Here is a 27,284-nt window from a genome sequence, read left to right on the forward strand (position 1 = left end):
CTGTGTTGCAACAGCACCCTGACATCAGAAACTTGGGACATACTTCTACAGAACAGGCCTAAACAGGTTTAATCATAGTGAAGGTGCTGGTCTCCCTTTTGTTGAATGTGTGCAGGAAGAGGGTAGGCTGCTATTTGGTGCTGATTTAATTTGGATTCCTGCACTGAGAAGGTTTTGAACTCAATAAACATTCCCAACCAACTTTCATATTCTCTGAATAAACCCTAGTCATGAATGAATTTCTACTCCCAACATTACATATCCCACAGCCCTAAGACACAAATCACTGGGCCCTGGGACTTCTTTATGCATTCCAGGAAAACCTGAAAGATGAGCTAATATACATTCATAGACTGACCACAAGTTGGTCATGCAGGACTCCCTATCTTATGGAGATACCTATGGGATGAGATGCCCCAACTTCTGGTGAAGCCAGTGGGAAAATAAATGGCTTCCCTTTCAGATCTTCACCAGACATGCAAGAGCAAGAGACTGCTGGGGCAATCACGCTGTGAGCAAGGCTAGAAGGTGTGGTCATGCTTCTTCATCATGTGTTGGATTTCTATTTACAGGAGTGTGTCACCTATGGATCTCTCCAAAGTCACCCGCACCCTGCCAAAAGCAAGCAGTCCATATTCCACCAAAATATCATGAGATCATGAAATCTAGTGTGATTTCAGCAAGCTCTGGTAAGATCTTGCAAAACTAGTGAGAATGTAGAAAGCATATGAGGTTTCAACATTCATCCATCAGACCTTTGTGAGATGTTGGGATTTCCACACAAGACTTGGTGAAATGTTGAGTTGGGAAGGGGGACACCAGACATGATCATGGGGCCCAGAAAAGACTGCCAACTCATGCTCAATCTGGAGGGCTGACCGGGATAGTGTAATAATCATTCCAGCTTCTTGGGGTCATTCTAGAAATCATTGTTCAAAGAATATAGAGAGGAAGACTGTGGCGCTATCACAGAAAATTTTCAGCATGGATTACAGTTCCCCAAATTCTATAGGGCAAGTCCAAATAAAGCAGTCCAAAAGATTATAAGGACAAATATTCTCTTATTATCTTCAGATATTCACCAAAACTCATGTGGATGGGTGGAAAGTTACCTTCCTAGGACACTGTGAAATCACATAAACTTGATTAAAACAAGAATTAATTGCTCATTCATATTTGTTCACAGGATTTCTAAAGTGCAGTCCTGCAAAACTCATAATCAGTGTAATTCCTCTTGGAATAAAATAAAGCATTAAATATATAAGTAGGAATAGTTAGTTCTTTTATTGACCACAAGTTATATACTGAACTCACATAAAAGTTATGTCTGTTTCTCCCAATATACCTATTTCTGTATTTTTTTCACAGTCTGTGCAAATTTCCACATTATATCATACACATTGTACCTAATTGTCTGTAGTATCTACATCTAATGTAATCTGCTTTTTCCTTTATAAATTACATTACAAAATTCCTTTTTTTTTAAAAAAAAACTAGAAACTCATAATTTCCATAAGAAAATGTTCTCTTATCTAACTGATAGGTTGGTCAAGTGCAGAAACTCAACATATGTTAATAGCACTTAACATTTGCGGTGGAATAGGAAATAAGTGATCTGGGAAGATACTTTAAAATATTGAAATATGCTTCATTTTTTAATTATTATGGTCCTATTAAGGATTCTCTTGATATTGCAAAGATGTGTTAAACAACTTTTGGCTGTGGATCAGATAACAATAGCTCATTTAAATTGGAATACAATTGGTGCATGGTGACTTTCAATCCTTTATAAGAAGAATATACTTTTTTTTAGTTCAGTGTAAGAGTTGGTCTTGATTGTATCATTTTCCAATATCACGATCATTTGTTGTAATATTGATAATACAGCTATATTGAACCATGTTCTAATAACACACTCTCAGTTGCAGAAAAGTTGACCCATTTTTTACAAGATCATATGTAAGTATATCTTTACCCCACCCTCCAAATCCACTATTAACATTATAAAGCTTGATTAATTTCTTCCTTGGTTACATATGACTCGGCTTCATTCAGTTGAGAATATAAAGTTGATTTATTGTCAGGATTATTTATTTTACTATGGAAATGATTATGTAGTAGAGATAATATTGGAAATGTTTCAGCCAAGAGACTAGTAATTTACCAGAGCTTTTACAGCGCTCCAATATCTTTGATTTCTACAGTTCAATGAAAATTCTGTTTCAAGTGCATAAAAGAAATTAAGTTCCTGTTTAATACTCATAAAAGCTTTTCCTAACTGAATATAGGTTGTCTTGCATTTGTGCTCAAAAATTCTTTATCTTAAATCTATAAAAACAGCTGGTATAAATTCAGCTTTTATTTATATGACTAAGTTATATCCTGGCATAACCTCATTTTACAAACTGCAGGTAAATCTCTTATTCAGGAAGTCCTGGGCAAAAACTTTAATACTTTAGACCAGCTTATTGGCAATCAAGTTTTAAACTGTATCAGTTATTGCAAGAAGTATTTGGGCTGACTAAAATTACAAAATGTCTTGATATTCAATTAAAGGATCTCTTGATTACTCAGGTTGGTCCAGAGGCATTACCAGCATTTAAAACTCCCAAATTGCTATCAATATTGGAATGTGTTTTGGGTGATCTCAAGTCTACACTCTTTTTTTTTAAAAGAACAATAAAAGTATATTAGTTATTTGCAAGAACTCCGGAATAAAGAAAATCAGTATCCCATATTATCAAATCGATGACTTGGAGTCTAAAAGAGAATGCGGTGTATTTCTTAACATCTTAGGATGAGGCTAATTCAACATTTTTTGCCTACAATTACTGAACACTTTAGGGATTTAACAAAAATGATTGACTATCAACATAATTATCCTAGGAAGGTTACATGAGTTAATTTGGGCTTGTCCCACCATTGCCAATTTTGGTTTAATATAAATAAGTTTGTTCATATGGCAAAGAGAAATACCATATAAATATGTGAACATACATCACATTTTTATGTTGAATTTTATATCAAAAAATTGGAACCTATCAGTACATGAATATTTTTGGATTTATTGAGCATGGAGGAGTCCGAGCAAAACAGAGTAATATTTGGTGCCAGAAAGACAGTATAGCCTCATATATGCAATTTTGGACCATCAATGAATCCATTTTCTTTTTATAAACTGGCTCTCCTATCAATGTAATGGAAAGAGTTGCCAGTATTATTTCATGTAGTCACAGTCTAATGAAGTGTTTAAAAATTAGGATCAATCATTTTCTACATGTAATGTATTTTTCCTTCTTTCCTTCTTTCCTTCCTTCCTTCCTCCCTCCCTCCCTTCCTCCCATTTCCTTCTTTCTTCTCTCCCTCCCTTTTCCTTCCTTCCTCCCTCTCTTTCCCTCCCTCCCTCCCTCCCTCCCTCCCTCCCTCCCTCCTTTCCTCCCTCCCTCCTTCCTTCCTTCCTTCCTTCCTTCCTTCCTTCCTTCCTTCCTTCCTTCCTTCCTTCCTTCCTTCCTCCCTCCCTCCCTCCCTCCCTCCCATTTCCTTCTTTCTTCCCTCCCTCCCTTTTCCTTCCTTCCTCCCTCTCTTTTCCTTCCTCCCTCCCTCCCTTCCTTCCTTCCTCCCTTCCTTCCTTCCTCCCTCCCTCCCATTTCCTTCTTTCTTCCCTCCCTCCCTTTTCCTTCTTTCCTCCCTCTCTTTTCCTTCTTCCTTCCTTCCTTCCTTCCTTCCTTCCTTCCTTCCTTCCTTCCTTCCTTCCTTCCTTCCTTCCTTCCTTCCTCCTTCCCTCCCTCCCTCCCTCCCTCCCTCCCTTCCTCCTATCTGCCTTCCTTCCTTCCTTCCTTCCTTCCTTCCTTCCTTCCTTCCTTCCTTCCTTCCTTCCTTCCTTCCTTCCTTCCTTCCTTCCTTCTTAAAAAGATTCAACTAAGAAGAGGAAACAATCTGAGGATGACAAGAAGGGGACAGGAGAGGACCTGGAGGCCAATGGTTTCCCTAGCTGTACTCAAGGAAGAAGGAAATGTAGGAGTTAAGAGAACATTTGCATCAAAATAATTTTTCTGCAGCTGAATGGTGTTTAGTACCCTATAAATACAATGAAGGCAAATTCAAATCTTTACTCCTTGCTATTCCTCTGGCTTTCCCCTCCACTGAAATTTTAAAATCTAAAAAGTAAAGTGGTTCTTGCTGAAGGGGGCCCTCATAACCAGGAATGGGAAAATAGCTGGAACTGAGAACTGCCTTTCTTAGTATGAAATGCTGGCACTGGTGTGGGCGTGTGGAGAGGGGGGACATGGAAAATTAGAGGATGTTAACAAGGGAGCCAAAAAACTGTTACAAGCATTTCTGACCCAGAAAACCATCACAACAGCACCAACAAAATGTAATTATAGAGTACTTTACAGCTTGCAGAAGAAACATTAGCTTCCACGCTATTTTAGGCGCATACCCACCCAGTCGCTTAGGGCTTTTTGTTATCTCCCATTCTTTTCAGGCTTGATGGGGGCAAAGCTCCTGATAGATAAGATTTCTCACAGCTGTAAACAAGGCCCGGCACATCCTCAAAAAGGTGCTTAACTTAGATGAATGTTTACAGGATACACACTTTTCTTTGCAACAACAGCAGTAAAAAAAGCAAGTCGCCTGTAGAAAATGCTTAATCCTAATTTTTAAAAGTAGGATGGAACAGTCCCATTACTTAATTTTGCTGGAAGACACGTTCTCCAGGGAAGCACCAGAGGAGATGCCAGATGCCTTGTCAAAGATATGGGCCTCACTCCATGCTGCCAGCTTACTAAGATGAATCCCACCTGCTTTGCATTGCTGACCACATCTAGCTGGCCTTGGCTGAGGCCAGAAATTAAGCAGGCTCAGGCTTGGATAGGAGACCGCTTGGAGATACCAGGGTGCATTTTCAGTCCAGTTTACGGACCTGAGATTCTCAGGTAGTCTCTTACGCAATTACAAGTCTGACCTGCTCAGCTTTTTCAAGAGCAGCAAAGGCTGGCTAAGCGCTTCACTTGCTATGCTTGTATCTCATCTGGATGCTTAAAAAAAAACAAACAGGTATGAGGGAGCAGGGATTCAAACTGGTTGGGAGCAGCAGTGCTGGAAGAAAAACTACCCCTTCCTCCCATGCCGCTTCCCATGTCCCACTTCCTAGAATTTCTCTACACTGCAGGACATATAGGTCTCAGGCTGCAGACTGGATCCCACAGGCTCCTTGTAAAGGAGTAGGATCACTACAGGCTACCAAACTTAGTAGGTGCACTCAAGAGGCACAAATTGAGGATGCTTGCTCTAGAGCACGTTATAAGAAAAAGCTATCCACGAGGAAAAATAGAGTTCCTTTTTACTGTCAAATCAGGAAGGAGCAGGGAAAATGGGCAGGCAGTGGGTTAAACAGGCAGTGTGGCAGAGGGGTTAAGGTGGTGGACTGGGACTTATCAGACTCCCCCCTTGCAGTCTAGACTGGAAATTGTGGTTCCAGAGAACAAACAGTTGCTATTAATAGTGTTCATTAGAAGGAAGATAAGGTCACGACACAGAGTTCCAGCAAGGATTCTATTTTCAAATGAGACACCCGTATATAGGCAGTCTTGGCCATCCCACTTTTTCCATGGAAATGGCTTTTTTGTGAAGGAGAGGCAATCTGCATCTGCTCCTTGCTTCCTTCCAATCATTGTCCATCCTATCATTGTGAGACGTCACTGTGACAGGGCCAGGGAGACCCATATGGAAGTCCACTCTCAGCCATGCAAGCTCATTGAGTGACCTTGAACTAGACTCTCTCTCTCCTTCTCCCTTAGCCCATTCTACCCCATGTATTTGTTGTTGTGGGGGGAACAATAGGAGGAAGGAATGCAATGTACCCTGTCTTGAGTTCCTGGAAAAAAGTGGGATATCATGTTAACGAATAAATAAACGATGAACTTGCACAGTTGGGAAAGACAGGGTGGCTTCTGGGTCGTTAAACCATCTGGAGTCCTGCTTGCGGTTCAGGGGCCCGACACTCACAGAGATCAGCTCGACCCTCAAGTAACTCTCACCACAGTATAATCTGTTGGTAGGAGGTTTAGTAAGGTATAAGAAACGTAATACCTTGTGCTTACGGAGGCTTCCTGGACTGGTGGGTGTGGAGATTGGGGATTGCTTTGATTTCGGTGTGGAAAGCTGGCTGCTTGATGTTCCATTGGCTGTCAAGGAACAAAAGGAAAATCACCCATGAATGAAGATCAGCATTTAAAAAAGAAACAAAGATCAGATTAAATTCTAGTTTGTGAATCTATAGCTGGGAAACAATGGATTTGTTAGTATGGATAGACTCTCTTTCTGGCTTCCTAGCTTGGGGTTTGCTTATTTTATTTAGCAAAAGCACAGATGAGCAAAGAAGTATTAGAGCAGTGTTTCTCAACCTTGGGAACGTCCAGATGGGTGGACTTCAACTCCCAGAATTCCCCCACTGCATTAGAGAGATGCCACTGAAAACCAGCAATTCTGCACGTGGTTTCTCTGCGATACAGTATTACTAAAAGCAAAGAAGTTACATGATGATTCTGAATTACTATAACTACTTTCTGGACCTGCCCATGATGTAGAAAGACAGCAGGAAAAAGGTGGAGCTGGAGGAGGGGGCCCAGGTCAATCATTTCAATTATGAAATTGTAAGGAGAAAGGCAGACACCTAGTACGGTCCAGAGAAAGTAGCTATTTTTTTTCTTTTCACACGATCAACCTAAACTAAAACTATGAATGGTTAAAGTTAATTAACTCAAGAAATAACGCGTGAATTGTTTCACAAACTGTCGCTATTGGAGTGTTATAAGCTGCTTAAGATGCGCTCAATGTTTCGCAATGGCATCCATGAATCCCTGGCAAGGTTTTGTTATTATGGTGGCATCATGAAATGGTGGCATCATAAAAGAAGACTATGAGCCCTCAACGGATTCCTGGATCCCATTTTGCTTTCCTAAGTTTGATTAAAGCATGAAATGGAGGGAGGAGAGGAAGCAAGACTATGCCTGCTTTTTCTTGACAGAAAGCCACCAGATATAAACCTAGCAGGGTTTAATTACTTCATGAACTCCATTAGAGGAGCGTATAAATTTAAATGCCAGGCCTCACATATCTCACTCGCTGTTGTTTGTTCTCCATGGAAACTCTTCTTCACTCTGCAGTTTGGGGAAAGAAACTCCGTCTAGCTAGAAGCGCACACGGTAGAATAATTTATATGAAAACAGCACAGCCCATAATGTGCAGCCAGGAATCCAGCACAAGGGTCTCCCTAATGCAGATTTATTTAAACAATCTTTGGGCTTACTGTGGTGCATGGTAAGGCTTGGCAGTTGTATTTGATTCACTGGTTCTAATTGTGCCAATAACGGAACTTTAATTGAATTAGAATCAACAGCTTGGGGCTCTCTGGGTGCAAGAAAATCCAGACGTTGCAAATTTGCTGATGAATTTTGTTCCAGGTTCATTAAAGAAAGAGATCTTTTGCAGAAGGATATCCAACTGATCTCTGTTTGGGGGGATGTACATTTTCTTTCAAAATAGATGGTGTCAGGGAGTTCGGAGAGTGTAACAGTATGTGGGAATGAGTTTGGTGGACAGGAGGAAGTGCCTCAGCCTAGACAACCTTCATGAAAGAGGTATCTCAGCCCATAGAAGGAAAAGGGATGTGGGAAGCATCTCAGAAGGGACCCTTCCTAGTTTTCTGGAAAGTAAAAGTAAGGGAGGGGAGAAATACTTTCAGACTTGCAAGATTCTGTTCCTGTAACCTTACAATAAAGGTAGTGTTAGTACTCATGGTTTGTGCTTCGTGTCTGGACTACCTCAAAGGGCTGACACAGTCCAACAACTGCTGAAATTAGCAGATTCACCATTCTTCATTACTCTAATTTGTAATATAAGGGAGGGGGGAAGCATGCATTGTTACTACAACCTTTATTTGCCATTAATCTACGCAAATGGATTATGACGTTCTCTTGGCAACTGAATGGAAGTGGCTTGCTATTGTCTTCTTCTGTGGTTTTCTGCAAACCTGAATTAGCTTTTTTGATTAGCCAAAGTCAGTTAGGTGCTGCCATCTGCTGAGACAACTCAAGACATCCTACGTGGTATCCCCAAATGGAGTCAGATATGGTTTCATTGATTGCATCCTCATTTAGCATTCATATCCCACCCCCTCCATATGTGTCTCCTTGAATTTATCATTACGGAGGACTTAGTATCTTTGCAGGTCATAGAACTGTAGAGCTGGAAGGATCACAAGGGCTCTGCAGTTTGCAAGAAAACCCATTAGACCAGTGTTTTCCAAACTGGCAACTTTAAGATGGGTGGACTTCAACTCCCAGAATTCCCCAGCCAGCATGGCTGGCTGGGGAATTCTGGGAGTTGAAGTCCAAACATCTTACTGGCTGGGGAATTCTGGGAGTTGAAGTCCACCCATCTTAAAGTTGCCAGTTTGAAAAACACTGGATTAGATGCTCCTTTGATCCCTTCAAAATCCACAGTTCCACAATTGTAGCTGATTGCCATTGCTGCTACTTTATAAATAATGCTTCCTGGAGACCCTCTCTGCCATTTTTAAATTGTCATTTACACGGACAGCTTTGTGGCAGCCTATAATTGATCAAAAAGAATTTATGTTTTCCAGGGAAGACTCTGACGCTTATTCAGGTTTGTGTAAATGGTAACTTCGAGGCTTTTTCTTGGGGAACGTCGTCTTTCCCAGGGAATCTGTGGAATCTGTCACTTTGTTTAACCAAGATATGACACCTAAGTAAACACCACTCTGAAAAAGGCCATGCACCAGAAAGGAGGCTGAGTAGTCAGAAGAAATTCTGTGGCTAAGGAAGATGGATTTTTCTTAAAACCACACTAGCAAAATATCTGCGCTGTTCATTGATCCAAGTTATTAAAAGGCTGATCTATTTAACTCTCTTAACTTTTGACTTCTGTCTTCTGACACTATTTTCCAAAGAAGCAGCTGTGTTGCCTTTTTTTCCAGGGAAAAAATAAATCCAAAGAGTCTTATGGTCATATAAAGCTTTTGTGCATCACGACCCAGTTCACTAGAGAGAATAATCCAGAGTTTGTTTCTCCCCCACTCTTAGCTGTGATTCATTGAACAAGGTGAATAATGGACGGTTGAAAAGGAGTGAATAAGCTGCAGAGCTTTTCCCCCCCTGTAATATTTTTATTATTTTGATTAATTGCGCAAGTACAGTAACGTTAGTCAAGGAATTTGGATGGACGCTTGGATGTTGCTATCCAACCAGAATTATATTTGAATTCAGATCACCCTTGGTTCATAATCCAAACAGATACGTTTAATATTATGAGAGCAAACTTCTATTCATTCAGTTGGATTTCTTCTTCCTTTACTCACATGTAGTATAATCATAGAATCATAGGGTGTGAAGGGGGTTGGGTTAATAAATAATAATAAAGCTGCCTTTGGCAATGGACTGATGGTGATTTTGTCAATGCCGATGGTCTTCAAGGGGTGCCCCAGATGTTTGGGTGTTCAAGTGGTGCTCCAAAACATCTGGAGCACCCCTTGAAGACCATCGGCATTGACAAAATCACCGTCAGTCCATTGCCAAAGGCAGCTTTACTGGGAACAGCTTCCATCCTGCGACGATACCTTTAACACCAAGAAACCATCAAACAACATCTGCCTATCCTTGGGAAGGACTTGATGGGTGGATAAAAATGCCAAATCCAATCTAAACAACCAGTGGACGGTGCAACCAACAATAATAATAAAATTTGCAGCCATACAAGGGGTAGCAAAGGAAGAGGGAAGCTACTCTCCAGCTGGGTCAGTTCTGCTGAGAGATTGCCAACAATGGATCTGACGTCCCAGAGAGATGGAAGCTTTTCTTCATTAAGTTTTCCTTTGTCCAGCTCAGGGGTGGAAACAAACACTGCATTGTATTGTTAACATTTTGCTGCACGTGAACCTCTTCAGCTACTTCACTTTGCCTGATTGATACAATGCCAAAGGCTTTAGAAAGAAAATACTAGGACTTTCAGAAAAAAACCACTCCTTTGTCTAGAGGAGATTGAATAATACCTTCTATTGTTTGCGAATCGATCAGTCCTCTTTTAAGTGGAAGCTGCAGCTGAACCAAACAGGTTCTCCTGCCCCACTTTCTCTGAACATGTTGTGGATGGAAAAAAAAAACTAATCAATTCCTTCCAGTCACAGGACAGGAGGGGGACAAGAAAGATTCCCATTACTGGTTGGAGAAAGCAATCTTTCCTTTTCTTCTAAAAGATGTTTTCCAAACTGTATGAATAACTCTGCTTTCCCACTCAAACCATGCTAGATTATAACATAGCAGCATTGCAGGGCCATTGTGAAGGACAAAGATGCTCTTCCAATGCCAATTCTCCCCATTTGGCCCAGCATGATGAAAAAAAAATAATTGAAAGTGATACTAGTTCAGGGGGATCTGCAGGGACATGTGTGTGTGTGTGTGTGTGTGTGTGTCAAAAAGTCAAGATGGTGGCTGTGACTATGCAGTCAGACTCCTGGCAATTTTTACACGAGATTGTCCTGTGGTTATCTCAGTTCTGTATATTCCTTGTTTAGCATTTAAAGGCAATATTCCTTCTTAACTTAATGTGGGACACAATTTTTCCTTTTTGTAGAGGTTTCAGGAAGTAGGCTACATATCCAGGGCTTCACACTTTTTAGATTGTTCAGATCCACGCTTTCATTTTTTAATGCTCCACTTCAGTTTGTTAATGTTAACCTTTGGGTCAAATTTCTCATTGAAATCATTATTTTATTTTTTTCCCCCTGGGCTTATAGGCTGCTCCAGTTGTGAATAACTCTGAGCAGAAATCAGTGGAAAAAAATTGTGGATATGACTTACTTAAATCCTGTTCATTTTGGTGGGATTTAATCGGAGTGCTACCTGTGAACTCTCAGAGCAACTTACTTATATCAATACATTTAATTCATTACAGTGTATTCTAATAATGAACTGTCTTGCAATTTCTCCATTTTTTCTCTTCCTTATAAAAAAGGCTTCTGTTTTTCTGTTTCTTCCACAAGAATGCTTGTGAAGTTCTTTCAAATTTCTCTTGCTGTTCATGTGAATTTCTCATGGTGGTTTTGAGCTTAGGTTGGTGGAGGTTATGGCCAGTGCACTCCTCCTGATGTTGTTTTGAGCTCTTTCCATTGCTATGAAGTCTCCCAGCCTGCCCCCATTTTCATGAATAATCAAGGGTGTCCACAGGGATGGTCAAAAATATCAAGATGATGACTGTGATTATGCAAACAAAGCTCTGCCAGTTTTTAATGTGCATTGCATAGGATATAATGGAATGGTTAGAAGCCAGGAAAGCTTTCACCTACTACAGAAAAGCATGTGCAGTGAAAGAGAGCATGTTCATATACACCCTTGGTAAGCTAGGAACTAAACAAGTGCAAAGAAATCATGCTCCCTCCGTGAGAATGTCACTGAAACCCTCTTTTCCTTTGAAAGAAACATGAAACACACATTTTCTTTTATCAAATCAAGTGAGAAAAGCTAGGGGAAAAAAATCAGGATAATGCCGAGCTCCAATTTTAACAAAATACTATCCAAAGTTTTGAACCACGTTAAGTGTAGTGTTTTAAATATAACTTCTGGAACCCTTCAGATGACACAACTCATGGAAACAAGTTGTAGCAGCAGAAGCTACTGCTACTGTCTTACTCACTCACTACTAGCCTACTCACTTTTAGAAACTATTTTTTTCTCTTACAATGGGTTAGAGTTAGGATGGACATAATAAGTACGATGGGCCAGACAGAAGGCAACAGAATTAAGCAAAGACCAGGTTCCTTCATGGACTCTTCCATAACACTGGAATTGGCCAGTCTCCATTGAAAGAGGAATATGCTTCTCAGTTATGTTAATTTATCCCCCAGATCCATGAGGAGCTAACATGTATTTGTTGGAAGAGAACAATCACTCACCGTCCTGAAGGTTACCTGAATCAGCTGGTGATTTGCTCCGGCGCAACGGAGCTGGACTTTTGGCAGAACTCTTCTGGGGGGTTGGGGATGACTTGCTGCCTGGGGTAGTAGGTGGGTTTCCTTTCATTACCCGACACTCTGTAAAAAACCCAAAACAGAACACACCCACAAGATTCCAGTAAGTATTTGTGACCTTTTCAGAAGCTGAACACCTAGACCAGTGTTGTCCAAACTTGGCCACTTTAAGTTGAGTGGACTTCAACTCCCAGAATTCCCCAGCCAGCATGGCTGGCTGGGGAATTCTGGGAGTTGAAGTCCACTCATCTTAAAGTGGCCAAGTTTGGACAACACTGACCTAGACCATTGATGTCCTTTAGATGAATGGAATTATCTGCAACATTCATGCTGTTTTGTAGAAACTCTGGAAGTCCACACAGGTGGAGGACATCCTGGCTGGGGATCTCTGATTTGAATCAATGCTTTTCAACCTGCTTTCCCCCACATGCAGATGATGAGACAATATCTTGTGAGACAATATCTCATTCTCTCACTGCTCCTTTTCTGATCCCAGAGCTGCACTAGAGGACCTTCAAGAAGTTTGAACAGGCTTTGCAGAACTCCTTTGCATCAAATCAGTTTGATGAAGCTTTGCTGAATGAACAGATTAAATTGGTATTAAAACCATTTTGAATGGCTTCCCTAAACAGGAACCCATCAGAAACTCATCATAGTTTAGTTTGACTGATCAAAAGCCATACTTGATCTAAATATTGGACAGGTATGCCTGGCAGAATAATTTCACTTTTTGCTAAGTATACCTAATCTTGATGGTGTAATTCTCCTAAATTATCCATCTTGGCTTGAAATGAGGCATTGCAGTATATTTCATGCTAGACAAGTCTCCTCAAAATCTAGCTTCAGGGTCCTGAATTATGGGAAGATACTTTATACAATGCCCAAGGATCATGTATCAACCTAATTAGGAATTATCAGTTTTAGCTGCAATCTAACCCTGTTTATGATATACAAGCCAGCCATTGAAACAGGGAAACATGTCATGTTTGTACATGAAGGTAGTAAACCTTTCAGATCGCACCATATTGTGAATGTTTCCAAGGAAGGGCTCAGGCGACGACTAAGCAATGTTGTAATAAATCAGGCATAAATTGGCAATAAAAGGCCACTATATTTCCCTGTAATGAGAAGGAGGCAAAGGATCTCTTCTGAGATAAGGTAATGAATCAACATTGGAGGACATGAAATTTTTCAGAGTTACCAAGCCAGAATTAGACACAGCACTGGAAAATACAAAACTTCCCAAACTCTGTACTTTGCAGATTTAGAGAAGATATTTTGGGGTAAAGCATTCCAAGAAGCCAAACAGGTTTTGATGAGATGTACAACCTTCTTGTGAGGCACAGCAGCTCACTGAACATTTGTTCTTCATGCACTTCTAATGGGGGAAGGGGATCAACTGTGGTTACCCTCAGGAATGTTAAATTTTACATGGGAATAAACACACCATGATGCACATTTTCCTTCCCGAATGCTGTAAGTATCCTTGACTAATAGCATAGTGGATCAAGACATCCATTGGGATGTTCAAAATGCAAGCTGAATTTTATTGTGAGCCTGGGCAATATCATTTAATATAAAATGCCTGATACAAATGCCGTGTAACCCCAAACGTCGCAAGAAGAAACCCTTCCCCTTAAAAAGAAAAATTATGCAAGGGCCTTTACCATTTTCATCCAGAGAAAAGTCATCCTGGGCGTAGCGGAACTTTTCTGGCCCACAGGCGATAAATACATCATCATCCCCAAAGAAATCATGAAGACAAGTTACCTACGGAAAAAAAATAAAACCATTCATTTAGTGTGAATTGGCAGCATTCATTTTATGGCTCAGATTTCTTGGAAACTTAAGACCGTTTCTCTCTCTGCCCCCAATATCCCCATTTCCCTTTCCACAAACTATACCACAAAATGTGGTATAGGCTTGGCATCATCTATCATTCAAAGTGGTGGAGGGGGATCAGTTACTTTGAAATAATGCAATGGTGGGTTAAGCTTTCTGTCTTGCAGTTTCTATTTCCTTCCAAATGAACAACCAGGTGATTTCTTCCTTTTGCTTTATTCATCAGTTCCTGATCATTTACTGGATTACACAACTGCCAAAGCTTTCTGGACAGTTGCAAGAATAGAACCTGACATTTTATATCTGAAGAAGACTTTAAAATGGAAAGTGTGTGTCTGAGAGAATAAGGCAACTTCATTGAATCCTCTGGTATGGGGCTCTCACCCTTGGTCTATCTTATCCCACCCTACACTAGAGGAGAGTTCATTGGAGAATGAATCAGACTCCATCCCCAGAGTCAACTTGAGTCTGGTGACCCGGATTCTCCAAGATTGAGGGGCCTACACCAGAAGCCAAGACTGATGGACCAAGCTTCCTCCGAAGATAAAGGTGGGTGACGCTTCAGGCCCAATGGAGAAACAAGTCCTCCTTGTGAGTAAGGAGTCTCCTGGAAGTCCAGTAGGAAGAATTCAGAAAGAAGACTTCTTTCCCAATGCTCTGAACTTCCTGAAGTTTAAGTCAACCTGTGGTTCTAGAAGGTCTGACTTAAAAACCCAGAGTTTCTCCTAGGAAGAGCTAAAACACTTTTTTTTCTTCTTCCTAGTGTTTTCCCACAGGTACAGGGTCTGCTTTTTTCAGATCAACCAAATGTTCATCCATTGGTTGAGACAGGAATTTACTGACTGGCTTGTCGCCTGAACCGGACATCGTGAGCTGAGGGAGAGGGACTGGCCCAAAGTCACCCAGCTTTCATGCCTAAGGCAGGACTAGAACTCCCTGCCTCCTTCTTTCTAGCCTGGTGCCTTCACCACTAGACCAAAATGGCTCTCATGTAGCTAAAACACCAGATAACAAAACAGTTTCACTTCTCTGCCACATGCAAGGGAACAACGAAGACAAGGAGAGTAATAACCGAGAAAACAAAAAATGTTCCTGTAAGCTCTTTGACAACTACAGCCATGACAACTTAATTTTAACGTATTGTAAAGTATCAGTTACAATTACACTGTGGCAAGAAAACTACATTCCTAGTGGAGCTACTGGAAATAAGCATTTCACAGTAATTCCTGTCACCTACTCTTTAGGGACTTAAAATATTAAGGTGACTCAGAACTGAGAAACAGGCAGAGAATAAAATCCTCAGAATAGGGAGCATGCAGTTCCTTTAGAAAATGTTACCAAACATCTTCTTTGTTGTGAAACATACCTTTGACCATAAACGGGCTAGAAATATTACAGAATTCAACATTTGTTCATTTCATGATCTGCTGTTAGTTGGCTAAGCACCTGGGGGCAATGAACAACTTCTTAGACCAATCTGAATGTTAGCTTGCTTAAAAGGAATAACTAATTTATATTAAATGAAAGGGGCATTCTTACAAACAGTTTTCAGCTCCTAAATCAAGATTGAAGAGGTGTTTGCAATCATGCCCTTCATAATCTAGATTTCCAAGTGTATATTAGCAACCTCAGTTTATAATATGTGCAGTCCTCCCCCCAACCCTGGTTGAATTTGTTTGCTCATTGAGCTTATATATGACTTTTTATTTGAACACAAACCAAGAGCACCGATTTGGAGATTCAGCTGAAATACCCTCAAACTGAAACCTTGCGTGGCTCTAAAGAGCAGAATTTAAGTGGCCATATTGCTCCATGGCCTTCAAGTTTTGTATCCAAGCTGACATTGTGCAGAAGGATTTTTGAAGCAGAGTTTGTCCAAAGTAGTAGCTGAGCTTGTCGCACAAGGTCAACCTTTACAATTTCTTATGTCAGAGTAGAATAATTGACAGAAGAGTGAGGCTGGCTAGTCCAATTTCCTGCTTAATGCTGGATTAAAACACAGGATGCCTACATAGTATCCTCACCAAATGGCCATCCAATCACTGTTTTGCAAAAGGAAGCCACTTTCCCTGAGGCGGTCTGTTTCATTGCCAAACAGGTGGCACTCTTAGAATATTTCTCCTAATGTTTGGACCAAATCTATTTACCTATTCTTTTCACTCCAGCCCTGCCTCTAAGAGTAGGAGGTCTTCTCCATCACCTGTATGACAGTCTTTCTGTTTCTACTTCAGCTTCTTCATACCTGCCTATACTTGTTCATATGGAACCTGGCTACCAGATCCTTCTCATCTGTAATGGGATGTGGGAATGGCCTTGGGAGACCAGAGGAAGAGCCGCAGCCTAGACAACTGTCATACAAAAGGTGTCTCCGTCCACAGAAGGAGAGAGGCCATGGGAAGCATTTCAGAAGGGACCCTCCCTAGTTTTCTGGAGAGTAAAAGGAAGGAAGGGAGAACTACTTTCAGTCTTGATATAAAGATAGAGTTAGTACTCATAGTTGTGCTTCTTGCCTGAATCACCTTGAAGGGCCAGCCTAGGGTGGGCTTCCCACTCCCCTTTTCCTTCTCTGGGCTGAGATAACTTTTGCATGACAGTTGTCTAGGCCGCGGCTCTTCCTCCTGTCCCCCAAGGTCATTCCCACATCCCATTACATCATCCTTTAGTTTGACATCATCCTTCCTTAAATGTGTAGCATGGTAGCTATAAAAAAAACATAACAAGGGAAATTTCTTCCTGGAAACCCCATCCTCCCACCCCCTCTGCATGAGTTCCAGGGTAATTGGATCTAGTTCTCTTCTCCACCCCCATGAAAGAATTGCTCACCCAGGCAAGGAGTTAAGCTGCTCCATTTTTTTCTTGGGTGTGGAGATGCCTCACTACATTCCCACATTTCTCTGAAACCTGAATGGGGCATATCTGTCTCCTCCAGAACTAAGTTTCTAAAAAAGATGGCGCCCTTTTGCCAAGGTAAAAGCCCCCCACCCATAGTTTTTTGGTGGATGTGGTGCTAATACAAATTCAACATTGGAACAACAATGAATAAAGGTGTTTTTATTTGAATTAATACAACAAAGGGAATACTGAGGAATAAGATTGCTGTACCAAGTTATGGGAGGCCTAGAACGTCATGAAAATGCCACCAGTCATTCATAAGCAAAAGAGAGAGAGAGAAAAAAAATAGAAGGCAGAAAATGTGTGCAAAGGAAAAACTACACAATTGAGCAAAATAGCACTGAGAGGAAATAAAACATTCCTGGTACTTTCCTGCCAATACTACCTTACTGATTCTAGTTCTAGTTCTAGTTCTATAGCCTTTGTATACTCTAAGGACCTGGAGCCTGCTTCTATCCAGATCTATCAGTCAGTCAGCCAGTTTCTGTCTGCATCTGTCTGTCTATCTGTCTATCCATCCTGCTTCTACAGTCCCATCTAGATCTATCAGTTGATCAACCTGTTTCTATTAGCATTTGTCTATTTATCCATCCATCCATCCATCCATCCATCCATCCATCCATCCATCCATCCATCCATCCATCCATCCTGCTTCTACAGTCATGCTTTCTCCCTCTCCCTCTCTCTCTCCTCCTCCTCCTCCTCCCTCCCCCCCCCCCTTTATTCTGCTTCTACAGACTTTGCTTCTATAAGGTCTTGTAGCCAACAACTGACCAAGGAAAGAAACTTCTGGCTTCCTTTCCCAGAGTGAGACCACCAGCAAATCTCAGGGCTTTACTGGAAGGCTGGAAGGACATACCAGAAGAAGGCCATGGGAAACCACTTCTGAATTTTTACCAAGGAAACATGGATATGTCAAGTGTGGTCATTAGGAATGAAGCTCCAGTTGAATTTAAATATCCTCCCACGATCCATGCCCATTCTATATTGAGCCTAATAAATACTGTACTTCTAAAATAACTGACACTCTTTCAACGGTTGGTTGCCAGTTTGTGTTCATCCTAATCAGTTGTTCTAATTACACAGAGTAATTTGTCCAGAAATAGAATTCTCCAGGGAAAGCTAGTGAAAATACCTCCAAACAGAGATCCAGTACTTCATTAATGCTTCTAAATGCTTCTTTGTGCTCCTAGCAATAATGGCCAGGAAGACAAGAACAGTTGGTCTGCAAAAGGTGAGATAACTGACCCAACAAAGAGAAAAGCTGCAAATTTAATTGACTGAGTTTCCCAGCCAAACAGTCAACGGTTTGTTCATCCAGTTTTTATTGAATAAAGCACAGTTGCTAGTGTTCACATATTGTACTCAGCCATAAACCAAAGTTTGTCAGCTACAGGGATTGAGGTCGCAGACAAGCTATGGCCAAAATCACATTATGAGTGGCATAAGCCTGTATGAGTAAATAATAACTTAAAATGAAGGAAATGGGCGATGAGACAGACCTGGGTCACTCCTGCCACTAAGACATGGATGTTGAAATACGGTTGATTGAAAAAGCCACAATTATCTGGATTCACACACTGCGTTAAGCCAGAAACATAATTTAGAACCCACAAGTTGAGTTGATAAATTGGGTTAGGCCAAACCCAAGCAAATCACATTACAGCTTAGTGCTGTGTGTGAACTCTGCCATAACATGATTTCTGCCAGGCCTCACCCAGACTGTTCACATGAACTCCAAGGCCAGAAAACAGAGATTCAAGGTTGCAGCATTTTGACCAGTTAGCTGTATTACAGATTCTATAAAAAAACAGCAACGTAGAGCAGAAAATCAGCCACTACCAACTTTAAGCCTCAAGCCATACAGTATATATATTTGTTCGCAATCTGAGGGTCTGAGGGCCTGATGTTGGAATTCTCTATTGGAAGTAGCCAATTTGGAGATGTTCTGAGTTTTACTTAGTTTATAAGCTTAGTGCTTTAGGAAGCCACCAGCCGTTATCAGATTGAAGGGTAATCTTTTAATACATAATTTTATACTATATGTATATATTTCACATAATGTATAACATACATTTGATAGTGCACCCTACCTCACATTAGGTTTAAAAATTTAACTTGCTTTTTGCTTTTTAAAGAGCACAGCATTTCCCCCACCCCATTTTCCTTTAGTTCTCTTAGCCAGAAACAGCTATCCGTTAGATGCCTGGCTGTCTTTGAATAAACAAGCTATAAATTAGCTTGGTACCAGGTAGAGAAAGTTGCCAAGAGAGAGACCCCGAATTCCAAAGAGGAACAAAGAGATAAGAAAGTACCGACATGGGGTGTTTCCCTGGTAACAAGAAGAAGAAAGTTGGACCTATTTTCACCTTCTTAGGACCCACCTTTATCCCTTGTATGGGCATGAGAGGATGAACTATCTGACTTGACTTTTTTTACACCTGTACATTTCTATAAAATCTCTGATGTTTGCTTTGCAAAGTGTGGTTCCTTTCAGCACTCATGCCACGGTGTTGACTGAGCCCACCCAGTTGCGTATTGGCCAATAAACATCTGTTAATATTTTTACAGAAGTTTCGTCTCACGTTTTGTTTGGCTCTCTGAAACTTGGGTAACACTGAGTGCCTAACAAGATGTAGGTATCTGACTTTGTTTCCTTCAGCAGGAAACAAAGGACACTGTAGTTAAGCTCTTTCTGTCTAGCACAAGAGTTAAGCGGAAGAGTTTCCCACCTGGCCCATCTAGTGGTTTTGCTTGCCTAGGTAGGCCAAGGATCTGTATGTAGGTCCCAAAGAGCACCAAAGTTCATCATTAGCATAGTAAAGAACACCCCCAGAGGTGGGGTGCATAGCTAATTAAATGCGCCCCCCAAGATGGAGAATAAGGAAATTAGGTAGTTCTGCATGGCAACTGCAAGAGAATCCACCTAGTAGATGTGACATGATCGTGCTTGCCGATGAGACTGTATCTAATGTTGTAGAGAATGCTGTAAAGTGAAGCCCACCAAACTGGGCGGGCACACTCTTTTGCTGGGCATAGCCCCCTCTGCGCCCCTCTTTGCCTCTGTCCTGAAATAAAGAGATTCTCTTTCCTTTGACTCTGGGTGGCCGTTGGCTTTCTCACACTGGGTGAATGAACTTAGCCAGCCTTCTGGCCAGCAGGTCCTTCTGGGCTCGTGACTCCTGCTCAAACAGCTTTGAAGACCTGGCTTTGCCTCCTGGGGATCCGAGAGTGGCTGTGCACTCCCAGGGATTGTACGGTGTGCCTTTCATTGTTTCATTGTTTTTAATGTTTGCATTGTTTGTACGGCTGTTGTATATTTTGACGTTTTTGGTACTGTTTGTGTTTTAATGGTAAGCTGCCCAGAGTCACAAATGTGAGATGGGCTATACAAATTGAATACACAAATAAATAAATAATATAGCAGCAGCAAGGCCAAAACCTTCCATTTCTTTCTCTCGCCTGTATGCCTCAACAGACCGAGAGCCGGTCATTTCTCAGTGGGAGGGCTGGGTGACATTGGGCCTGGCGATTGCAACAGACTGCCTGCTCTCAAATTTTCTGTGGTCTTTTGTGTTCTCACTGTTTCAGGTGGCAGCCCGGAGGTAACACGTATTAGGTGGTGGGTCCATGTAAATCCAGGATTACTCTAATTGGCTGCAGCACCTTAGCTCCTAGACAGTTTATTTGTCTTCCAAATGAGGGATTTGTAAAGCAGAATTAGGGTGTCTAGCGTAGTCTTTGAAAACCACCGCAAGTCTGCGGCTTTTGAAAAAAAAGTGTGAATAATCTACTCGGCCCACCGCTGGTGGAAATGTACGGAAGTATCAGCATCAGTTTTCTCAGCATGACTGATTGATAAACCCTACCTGCACTCTCTCTTTCTGATTTATTGCAGCCCTCCCCCTGCCCCCAGGAACAACTCAGCAACACTGAACAACCCCACAACACTGAATGTTATCATTTCTGTTCTCTGACATGTATTGGATTGTGCTATCTCCTTTGAGACTCAGACGATCCCTGAAGCAATACACAAATATACTCCTGCATTTTTTTGGTCCTACCCGTTCTCCTTCAATCTGAGAAAAAGATAATTTGGTTTTAACATATTTTAAAGGACAATGAAGTGAGTTCAAGGAATTCTCATGGATGGAACCATGATGTTCTAACACTTACACAGTTGTGTGTGTGTGTGTGTGTGTGTAAATGTCTTGCCTTTCATTGCAGACTTCTGGACAGACAAATAGACAGCCTCCCTTGCTCCCCCCCCCCCATTCAATCCAAAGGGAAGCTATCAGGAGAGAATTATATACTTGTCTTATTTAGCTGGAGAAGTGCGGGCAGACAGAGAGGGATAGAGAGATGCTAAGAAGCCACGATCTCTCCAGCTGTCTGCAGTCACCTTGGCTGCCCCCATTTCCCTTCCATCGCGAGGGAAGATGTCGGATGGGAGCTTCAGATGGAGAACTATGGGCAGCCAGGGAGGCTCCAGATGTGTAGCAAGGACAAAACAAAATAAAAAACCATCATCATCATCAACACCACCCTATCTCCAATGACACCACCGAGAGAAATAGGAAAGGAATTTTACAGAACCCTGAAAATAAGGTAGATATTGTTCGAACAGGAAGAAAAACTTTGAGAGACTGGGAGACGGACTGGAGATGCATCTGGCTTGAGCTGGAAAAGAAAGTCCCATCACAAGCAGTTCTGAAATGAAGGAGAGACATTCCCACATTGTTTATGTCCCCTGACAAGCCTTTTGTTTTTCTTGTTCTTGTGTTTAAGGCTTCTGTGAGGGTCTTTTTCAACACATTGGCTTGAGAATTGGGGTAAGGATCAGCTGCATGGTTGTAAATAAAAGTTGCTTGGCTAACAAACATGGCAGGGTTGAAAGAGAAGTGCATTAATTAAAACATGGCCCAAATGTCCATCTTCTGCTATAGGGGCTCAGTAGGTTAAAAAAGGAGAATGGATCTGTTGACAAGGCAGGACAAGGATTAGAGCAGAGTTTCTCAACCTTTGCAACTTTAAGATGTGTGGACTTCAACTCCCAGAATTCCCCAGCCAGGATGCTTTAAGATGTCATTACAGAGTGCAAGGAAAAGGCACTAGTAAATATAACCCGGTGTTCTGCAAGCAGATGGATAGAGAAGCACTCTGCTCAGCGGAGAAAAAAATAAGGTGGTGAATGGCTGTTTTTCAGTTTTTTAAGTCTACAAATGCAACAGTTGCTGTTTTCTTAGACTGCAGCATAAAGGAATGAGATGGAAAACCTGATTGTTCCATCAGCTGAGCTATCAGACCAGTTCCGTTCATCCATGATATAGTATAAGGGAGGTTTGTTGGTTCTGGCTTGGCTCTTGATTGGAATTCAGCCACTGTGAGGTTATAGACCATGATTTTAATATATTCGGACTGAATCATGTCTTGTAGACCAGGGTTTTTCAAACTGTGTTCTGCAGAACCCCAAAGATTCCATGAGAATGTAATGGGATTCTGTGGGAGACTAAGAGAAAAAAATGTTCACTCAAAGGCGACCTATTTTCTATCACTAGAGTTTTTCCTCTTGATCAGAGGTCCCAGGATGATGATGATGATCAGGATGATAATGATGATTTTAACAGGTTAACGAGTTTGAAAATCTCTGGTCTGCCTACAGGCAGTGATTATCCTTTCGCTGTTTGCACATGAACTTCTTCAGGACACTTTCTGGCTTAAAGGATGAAAGAACATGCTAAAAACAAGGAGCATAATAAATAAAAGTTGGCCAGACGTGCATGCAATTTGGATGATTTTCTGGAGACAACGATTTTAAAATATCAATAGCATCCGCTATTTAACTATTCTTCAAAACACCCACTGAGGGCTTGCTTCTGTATTCAAGAAATGACAGCTGGTGGGACTTTCTATAAATTTTCCTTGGGTGGTGTTTAAAGAAAACCCAGAGAAAAGAGTTGAGTGTTTTCTTTTTCATCATTTGTCAACGGAAGCTTTCCTATTCTTCTCCATTTTGTTTTTCTTGGAAGGAAAATAGGTTCTTCACTTCACTTTGGAGCTCGGAGGACAAGATCTTTTATCCGCCCCAAATTCACTTCTTTGATAAGACAGTTCGTGTGAACAAATCTTGTGCTAGTATCGGCTTTGTAACCGATCCGAGGATTTCTTCCGTGTGAAAGTGGAATCCTTACTCTCGGGATGCTTGAGAATTTCTTTCCAATTTCTCTTGGTGGGGTTTCTGAGCTTCCTGGAGGGGGTGGTGGCAGCCATCGCTGCTATTTGATGCAATGCATTTTTCTGTCATGCTTGTCTCTGGCTGCTTCCCCATCTCTTCAGATGTCTGCCCTGGGGATTGAATGGGAAAGGGGGAAGCTAGGGAATCGACAGATTGATATAAAATGGTTTCCTGCTATTTTATCCTAGGAACCAGGAATGTGTTTTCTGAACGACACTGGTGCGGATTTAAGACAGGGTGGTTTTTTTGTTTTTGTATTTTGGGTAGTTATACGTCAATCATGGTCTTGAATGGGGTGAAATTTATTGCTTAACTGTTTTGCTTCAGATGGGCAAGAAAAAATGTTCTTTCATTTGGCGTCGCGAGCTATTCATTTATTTGCTCATTTCCGTATTTGCTTTATTTATTACTTACTTAAGGCCTCTCTCCACTTTTAACTGCCATGACATCCCAATGTACTATTCTATGGTACACGTTTTCACCGAAGTCGTCTTTTTATTTTTACTTTTTTAAGTATTAAAAGTATGATTAAGTATGTAGTATTTTCATTGCATATGAAAAGCAAAGTGTCTGAAAAGCAGAGAATGAGGGTTACAATTTAATACACAGCGAAATGAGACAAACCTATTAGGAACCGTTTGCACCTGCTGTTTTCAGTGTGTCCTCAGATAGAACAGATTGCAAAAAGGGTGTGTGTGTGTGTGTGTGTATGCGCGTGTGCAAAGCAATACCTGATGTGGCTATTAATTGATGAACAGATTGCCTGTAGATGATTAAATGCTACTATAAAAACAGAGCACGCTGTACTTAATTCGTGGAATTTGCAACTTTGTGGAAGACATATTAAGGTAGAGCTATTTTATCGGAGTTGTAAAAATCCAGGCACTGGAGTGGAGCAAAGAACTCATTTTTGAGTGCATTTGCTGAACTTCTGTTCTCTTACACCAGTGTTGTCCAAACTTGGCCACTTTAAGAATTCTGGGAGTTGAAGTCCACTCATCTTAAAGTGGCCAAGTTTGGACAACACTGTCTTACACGAATCAGTTTAAAAAAAACAGCATTTATCTTTTTTTTAATGGACATTGCATTAATTATCATCAGTGCCACCAGTTAAATGGAATTTTTTTACCCAGTCTCTGCCCTTTCGACCTGCCTTTCTCAGCTGAATTTTTCTCAGTGCAGCTTTTGCACTTCACAACGGCTTTAAGGCAGAGATTTTGGATACTCCCAAGAGGCATCTTGTGCACTCCAATTCCATCACTCTTCATTTTGTATTTATATGAATTTAGGACATTGAGATCTTTTGCAATGCAGGTGTCTCGTCCCCAGCCCTGAAGACAGGAGCATAAAACTGCTGATGGATGCAACCCGTGGAAAATAAGATGCATTTTGCATATCCATTTGGCAAACATCTGATTGTATTTCTGCGGTGTTATTTCTCATATGTGTATTCTTTATAATTTGCAGAACTTCTGCAGACTTTGGGCTAGCCCCCTCTTTGTTCAGTTTAAAGATTTTAAACACAAAACTTATTCTTGTATTTTTTTTCTTGATATTTTATTTTCATTACACCATCGTTTTTCCTGTACATAATCTCATTTGGTTCAGGTCTCAAATCGAGTGTTATATTGCCTTATGTAGGTCTGAGATACACAGTCTTTGGGAGAGGGTGTTGGAAGGGATGAACACAGGGAGAGGAGGGATAAGCAAATAGGTATAATTGTAAGTCAAACTTGACTCTTGGCAACGGACTGGACAAGTTCCTGCAGTTTTCTAGGCAAGGGTTTTCAGAAGTGGTTTGCCCTTGCCTCCTCCCTAGGGCTGAGAGAGAGGGACTGGCCCAAGGTCACCCTGCTGGCATCGTGCCTATGGCGGGACTAGAACTCACCGTCTCCTGATTTCTAGCCTGGTGCCTTCACCACCACACCCAACTGGTTCTCGTTGCCTTCAACTCAATCTGGACTCCTGATGACTGTCTGGACAAGTCCCTACAGTTTTCTTGGCAGCATTTTCAAAAGTGGACTGCCATTTTCTCTTTCCATTCCCATTGCTCTCTTAGGGCTAAGAGAGAGGGACTGGTCCAAAGTCACCAGCTGGCTTTGTGACCAAGGTGGGACTCGAATGTACGGCCTCCCAGTTTCTAGCCTGGTATAACCACTATACCAAACTGGCTCTCATAAAGGAGAACAGAGATTTTATTTTGTTTGTTTTTCTTTTTAGGATTTTATTTTTATCTACTTACAAACTGCACTCCTCTTTTCATACCATTTCCACCTCAGAGAGCCCGCACTTGCAGTTGCAATCACCATCTTCACTTTTTCTGACCCCCCAAATGGTGGGAAACTGTGCTGCTTGTTTTGACCCATGGAACTGACCCATGGAATTGGAGGGAGAGCTTTGTGTGGCCCACTCTTGCTCTAGTTCAAGGTTGGTGTTATTACATTTAGAGATTGTGTTGTCATTTCCCCTAAAAATCAATTTATTTATTTACAAAAATTTAAGGCCCTGTTTCTTAACCTCAGCAACTTTAAGATGGGTGGACTTCAACTCCCAGAATTCCCTACCTTGTCTGGGGAATTCTGGGAGTTGAAGTCTACCCATCTTAAAGTTGCCAAGTTTGAAGAACATTGATTTAAGGAACGCCTGGTTCCCAAATGAATCTGGGAGCTTTACGTTCTTTTAAAAAGCTGGAATAACAAACTAGAAGAACAAAGAGAAGTGTGTCCAGAAAAAGAGGAACCACGCAAACAGAACAAAATCTTACAGGAGCTTCCTAGCCCAAGGCCTGAGAAAATAACCAGATTTTCAGTGCTTTTGGGAACCTCATCAGGGTGGGAATGGAATTTGAGTTGAGGCTGCCTTTCTGATAAATTTTCTGGGGTTGTTTTCTGGAGGCTAAAGTAGTTACGCTTAGAGAGAAATGACATTTCTTTGCAGAGGAAGGGCGCCCGTACCTTAAGGCATGGTATTAAGATGTCATTTCAATATTTTCATAAAACATGTTATTGAGCATTGGGTAATGGGTGCTGCCAAATTAGACAAGGGTTCCTTTAGAAGGAAGAAATGAACAGATGGGGACGTTAGAAGAGAAGATGGTGGCAACTTGCATGAACAATTTTTTTGTAGGATCACAGAAATTAAGCTTTGGGACTGCAAAAAAATAAACCCAGATGCAATCATTGTTCTCTGCTCTATTTATTCTTGAAGATGAGTTGAAAAAGAGGAAATATATTTTTAGGCATGGTTCATTTTTCCCCTTGAATATACATGCTCCTTTTGGACGATCTCTGTCTTATAGCGAGCATTGTAAATATTTTTACAAGTAATCTGCTGAGAATATACATCTTTACTCGTTTATAGCCTGCCTAGTGATAAGAAATATACATTGTGCTAAGCCATAGTTTGTATAACCATAATATAATATATAAACTATAATTCACTGGCTTCAGGTAACATGCTAAGCTGTAAACCATGACTTACAAACTGGATTTGCTCAATATGCAAACTGCAAACCAACAAACCACATTTGGGCTTAATGTGATGCATGAATCCAGTTGGCAAGTGATGTCAAGAAGCAAATTAAGTCTGACTACGTGACAGTGTTCTTGAGAAGAAACAAAGGCAATTCAGAGTGAAGTCACTGACTTCACTCTGAACTAGCTTTGTCATTCCTTGATCATATCACATAGCCACATTAGCTTATCTGCCCTATAATCTGCCTTTTTATTACTACTACTATGGTACTACATTACACTGATCTCTCGCCTAATTTCTGGTAGCTCAGGATGAAGTATATGAAGGTTGCTCCTTATTTTATCCTCAGAACAGCAGCCCTGAAGATAGTCACCCAGGGAGCTTCTTGCATCTAGGACTTCTCTATTGTACTATGAAGACAATTCTTTTAAATACAAATGATATCAACATTGTAGTTGATTGGGGCTGCAAAGAGCAGCCAACTCCTGTGATAAACATATACTTCTGAGGACTGCTTGGGAAACAATTTTGGACATCTCAAAAGTCTCTTCTGCGTGCAAAAAATTCTGGGATGGCCCTTCGTTTCAGGCCTATCTGAGAATAAGTTAATGCTGCTCTTTGAAGGCTATAACCTTCTAACTGGGCATCAGCTTGAAATAAAATAGCATGCACTTGACCATTAGCCAAACTGCACCCAATATTAACATTAAACTGGAAGTGAATATGTTTGGGGAAATATTGGTGCCTCCAATACACGAGGAATCCAATTAGTCTCAAGCTGAGATGCTATTT

At 41.1% G+C, this 27,284-nt stretch overlaps 1 protein-coding gene across 3 annotated transcripts in view; it reads right to left on the reverse strand.

The window, feature by feature from the left end:
• The window catches only part of DCX (doublecortin), a 102,505-nt gene that overhangs the window by 11,486 nt on the left and 63,735 nt on the right, over positions 1-27,284 (reverse strand). For 2 of the 3 annotated variants that reach the window (XM_088129194.1, XM_088129195.1), the window contains exons 4-6: positions 13,717-13,819; positions 11,975-12,112; positions 6,094-6,188 (exon numbers count right to left, since the gene is read on the reverse strand). In XM_088129194.1, the coding sequence (XP_087985320.1) occupies positions 6,094-6,188; positions 11,975-12,112; positions 13,717-13,819 (336 nt within the window). The remainder of the gene's footprint in view (positions 1-6,093; positions 6,189-11,974; positions 12,113-13,716; positions 13,820-27,284) is intronic. The other variant, XM_088129196.1, reaches the window with a different exon arrangement.

This window comes from Python bivittatus, unplaced genomic scaffold, assembly GCF_059951505.1.
Source record: "Python bivittatus isolate LINGU-HERP-01145 unplaced genomic scaffold, Pbiv_v1 ctg000790_np1212, whole genome shotgun sequence".
NCBI lineage: Eukaryota > Metazoa > Chordata > Lepidosauria > Squamata > Pythonidae > Python > Python bivittatus.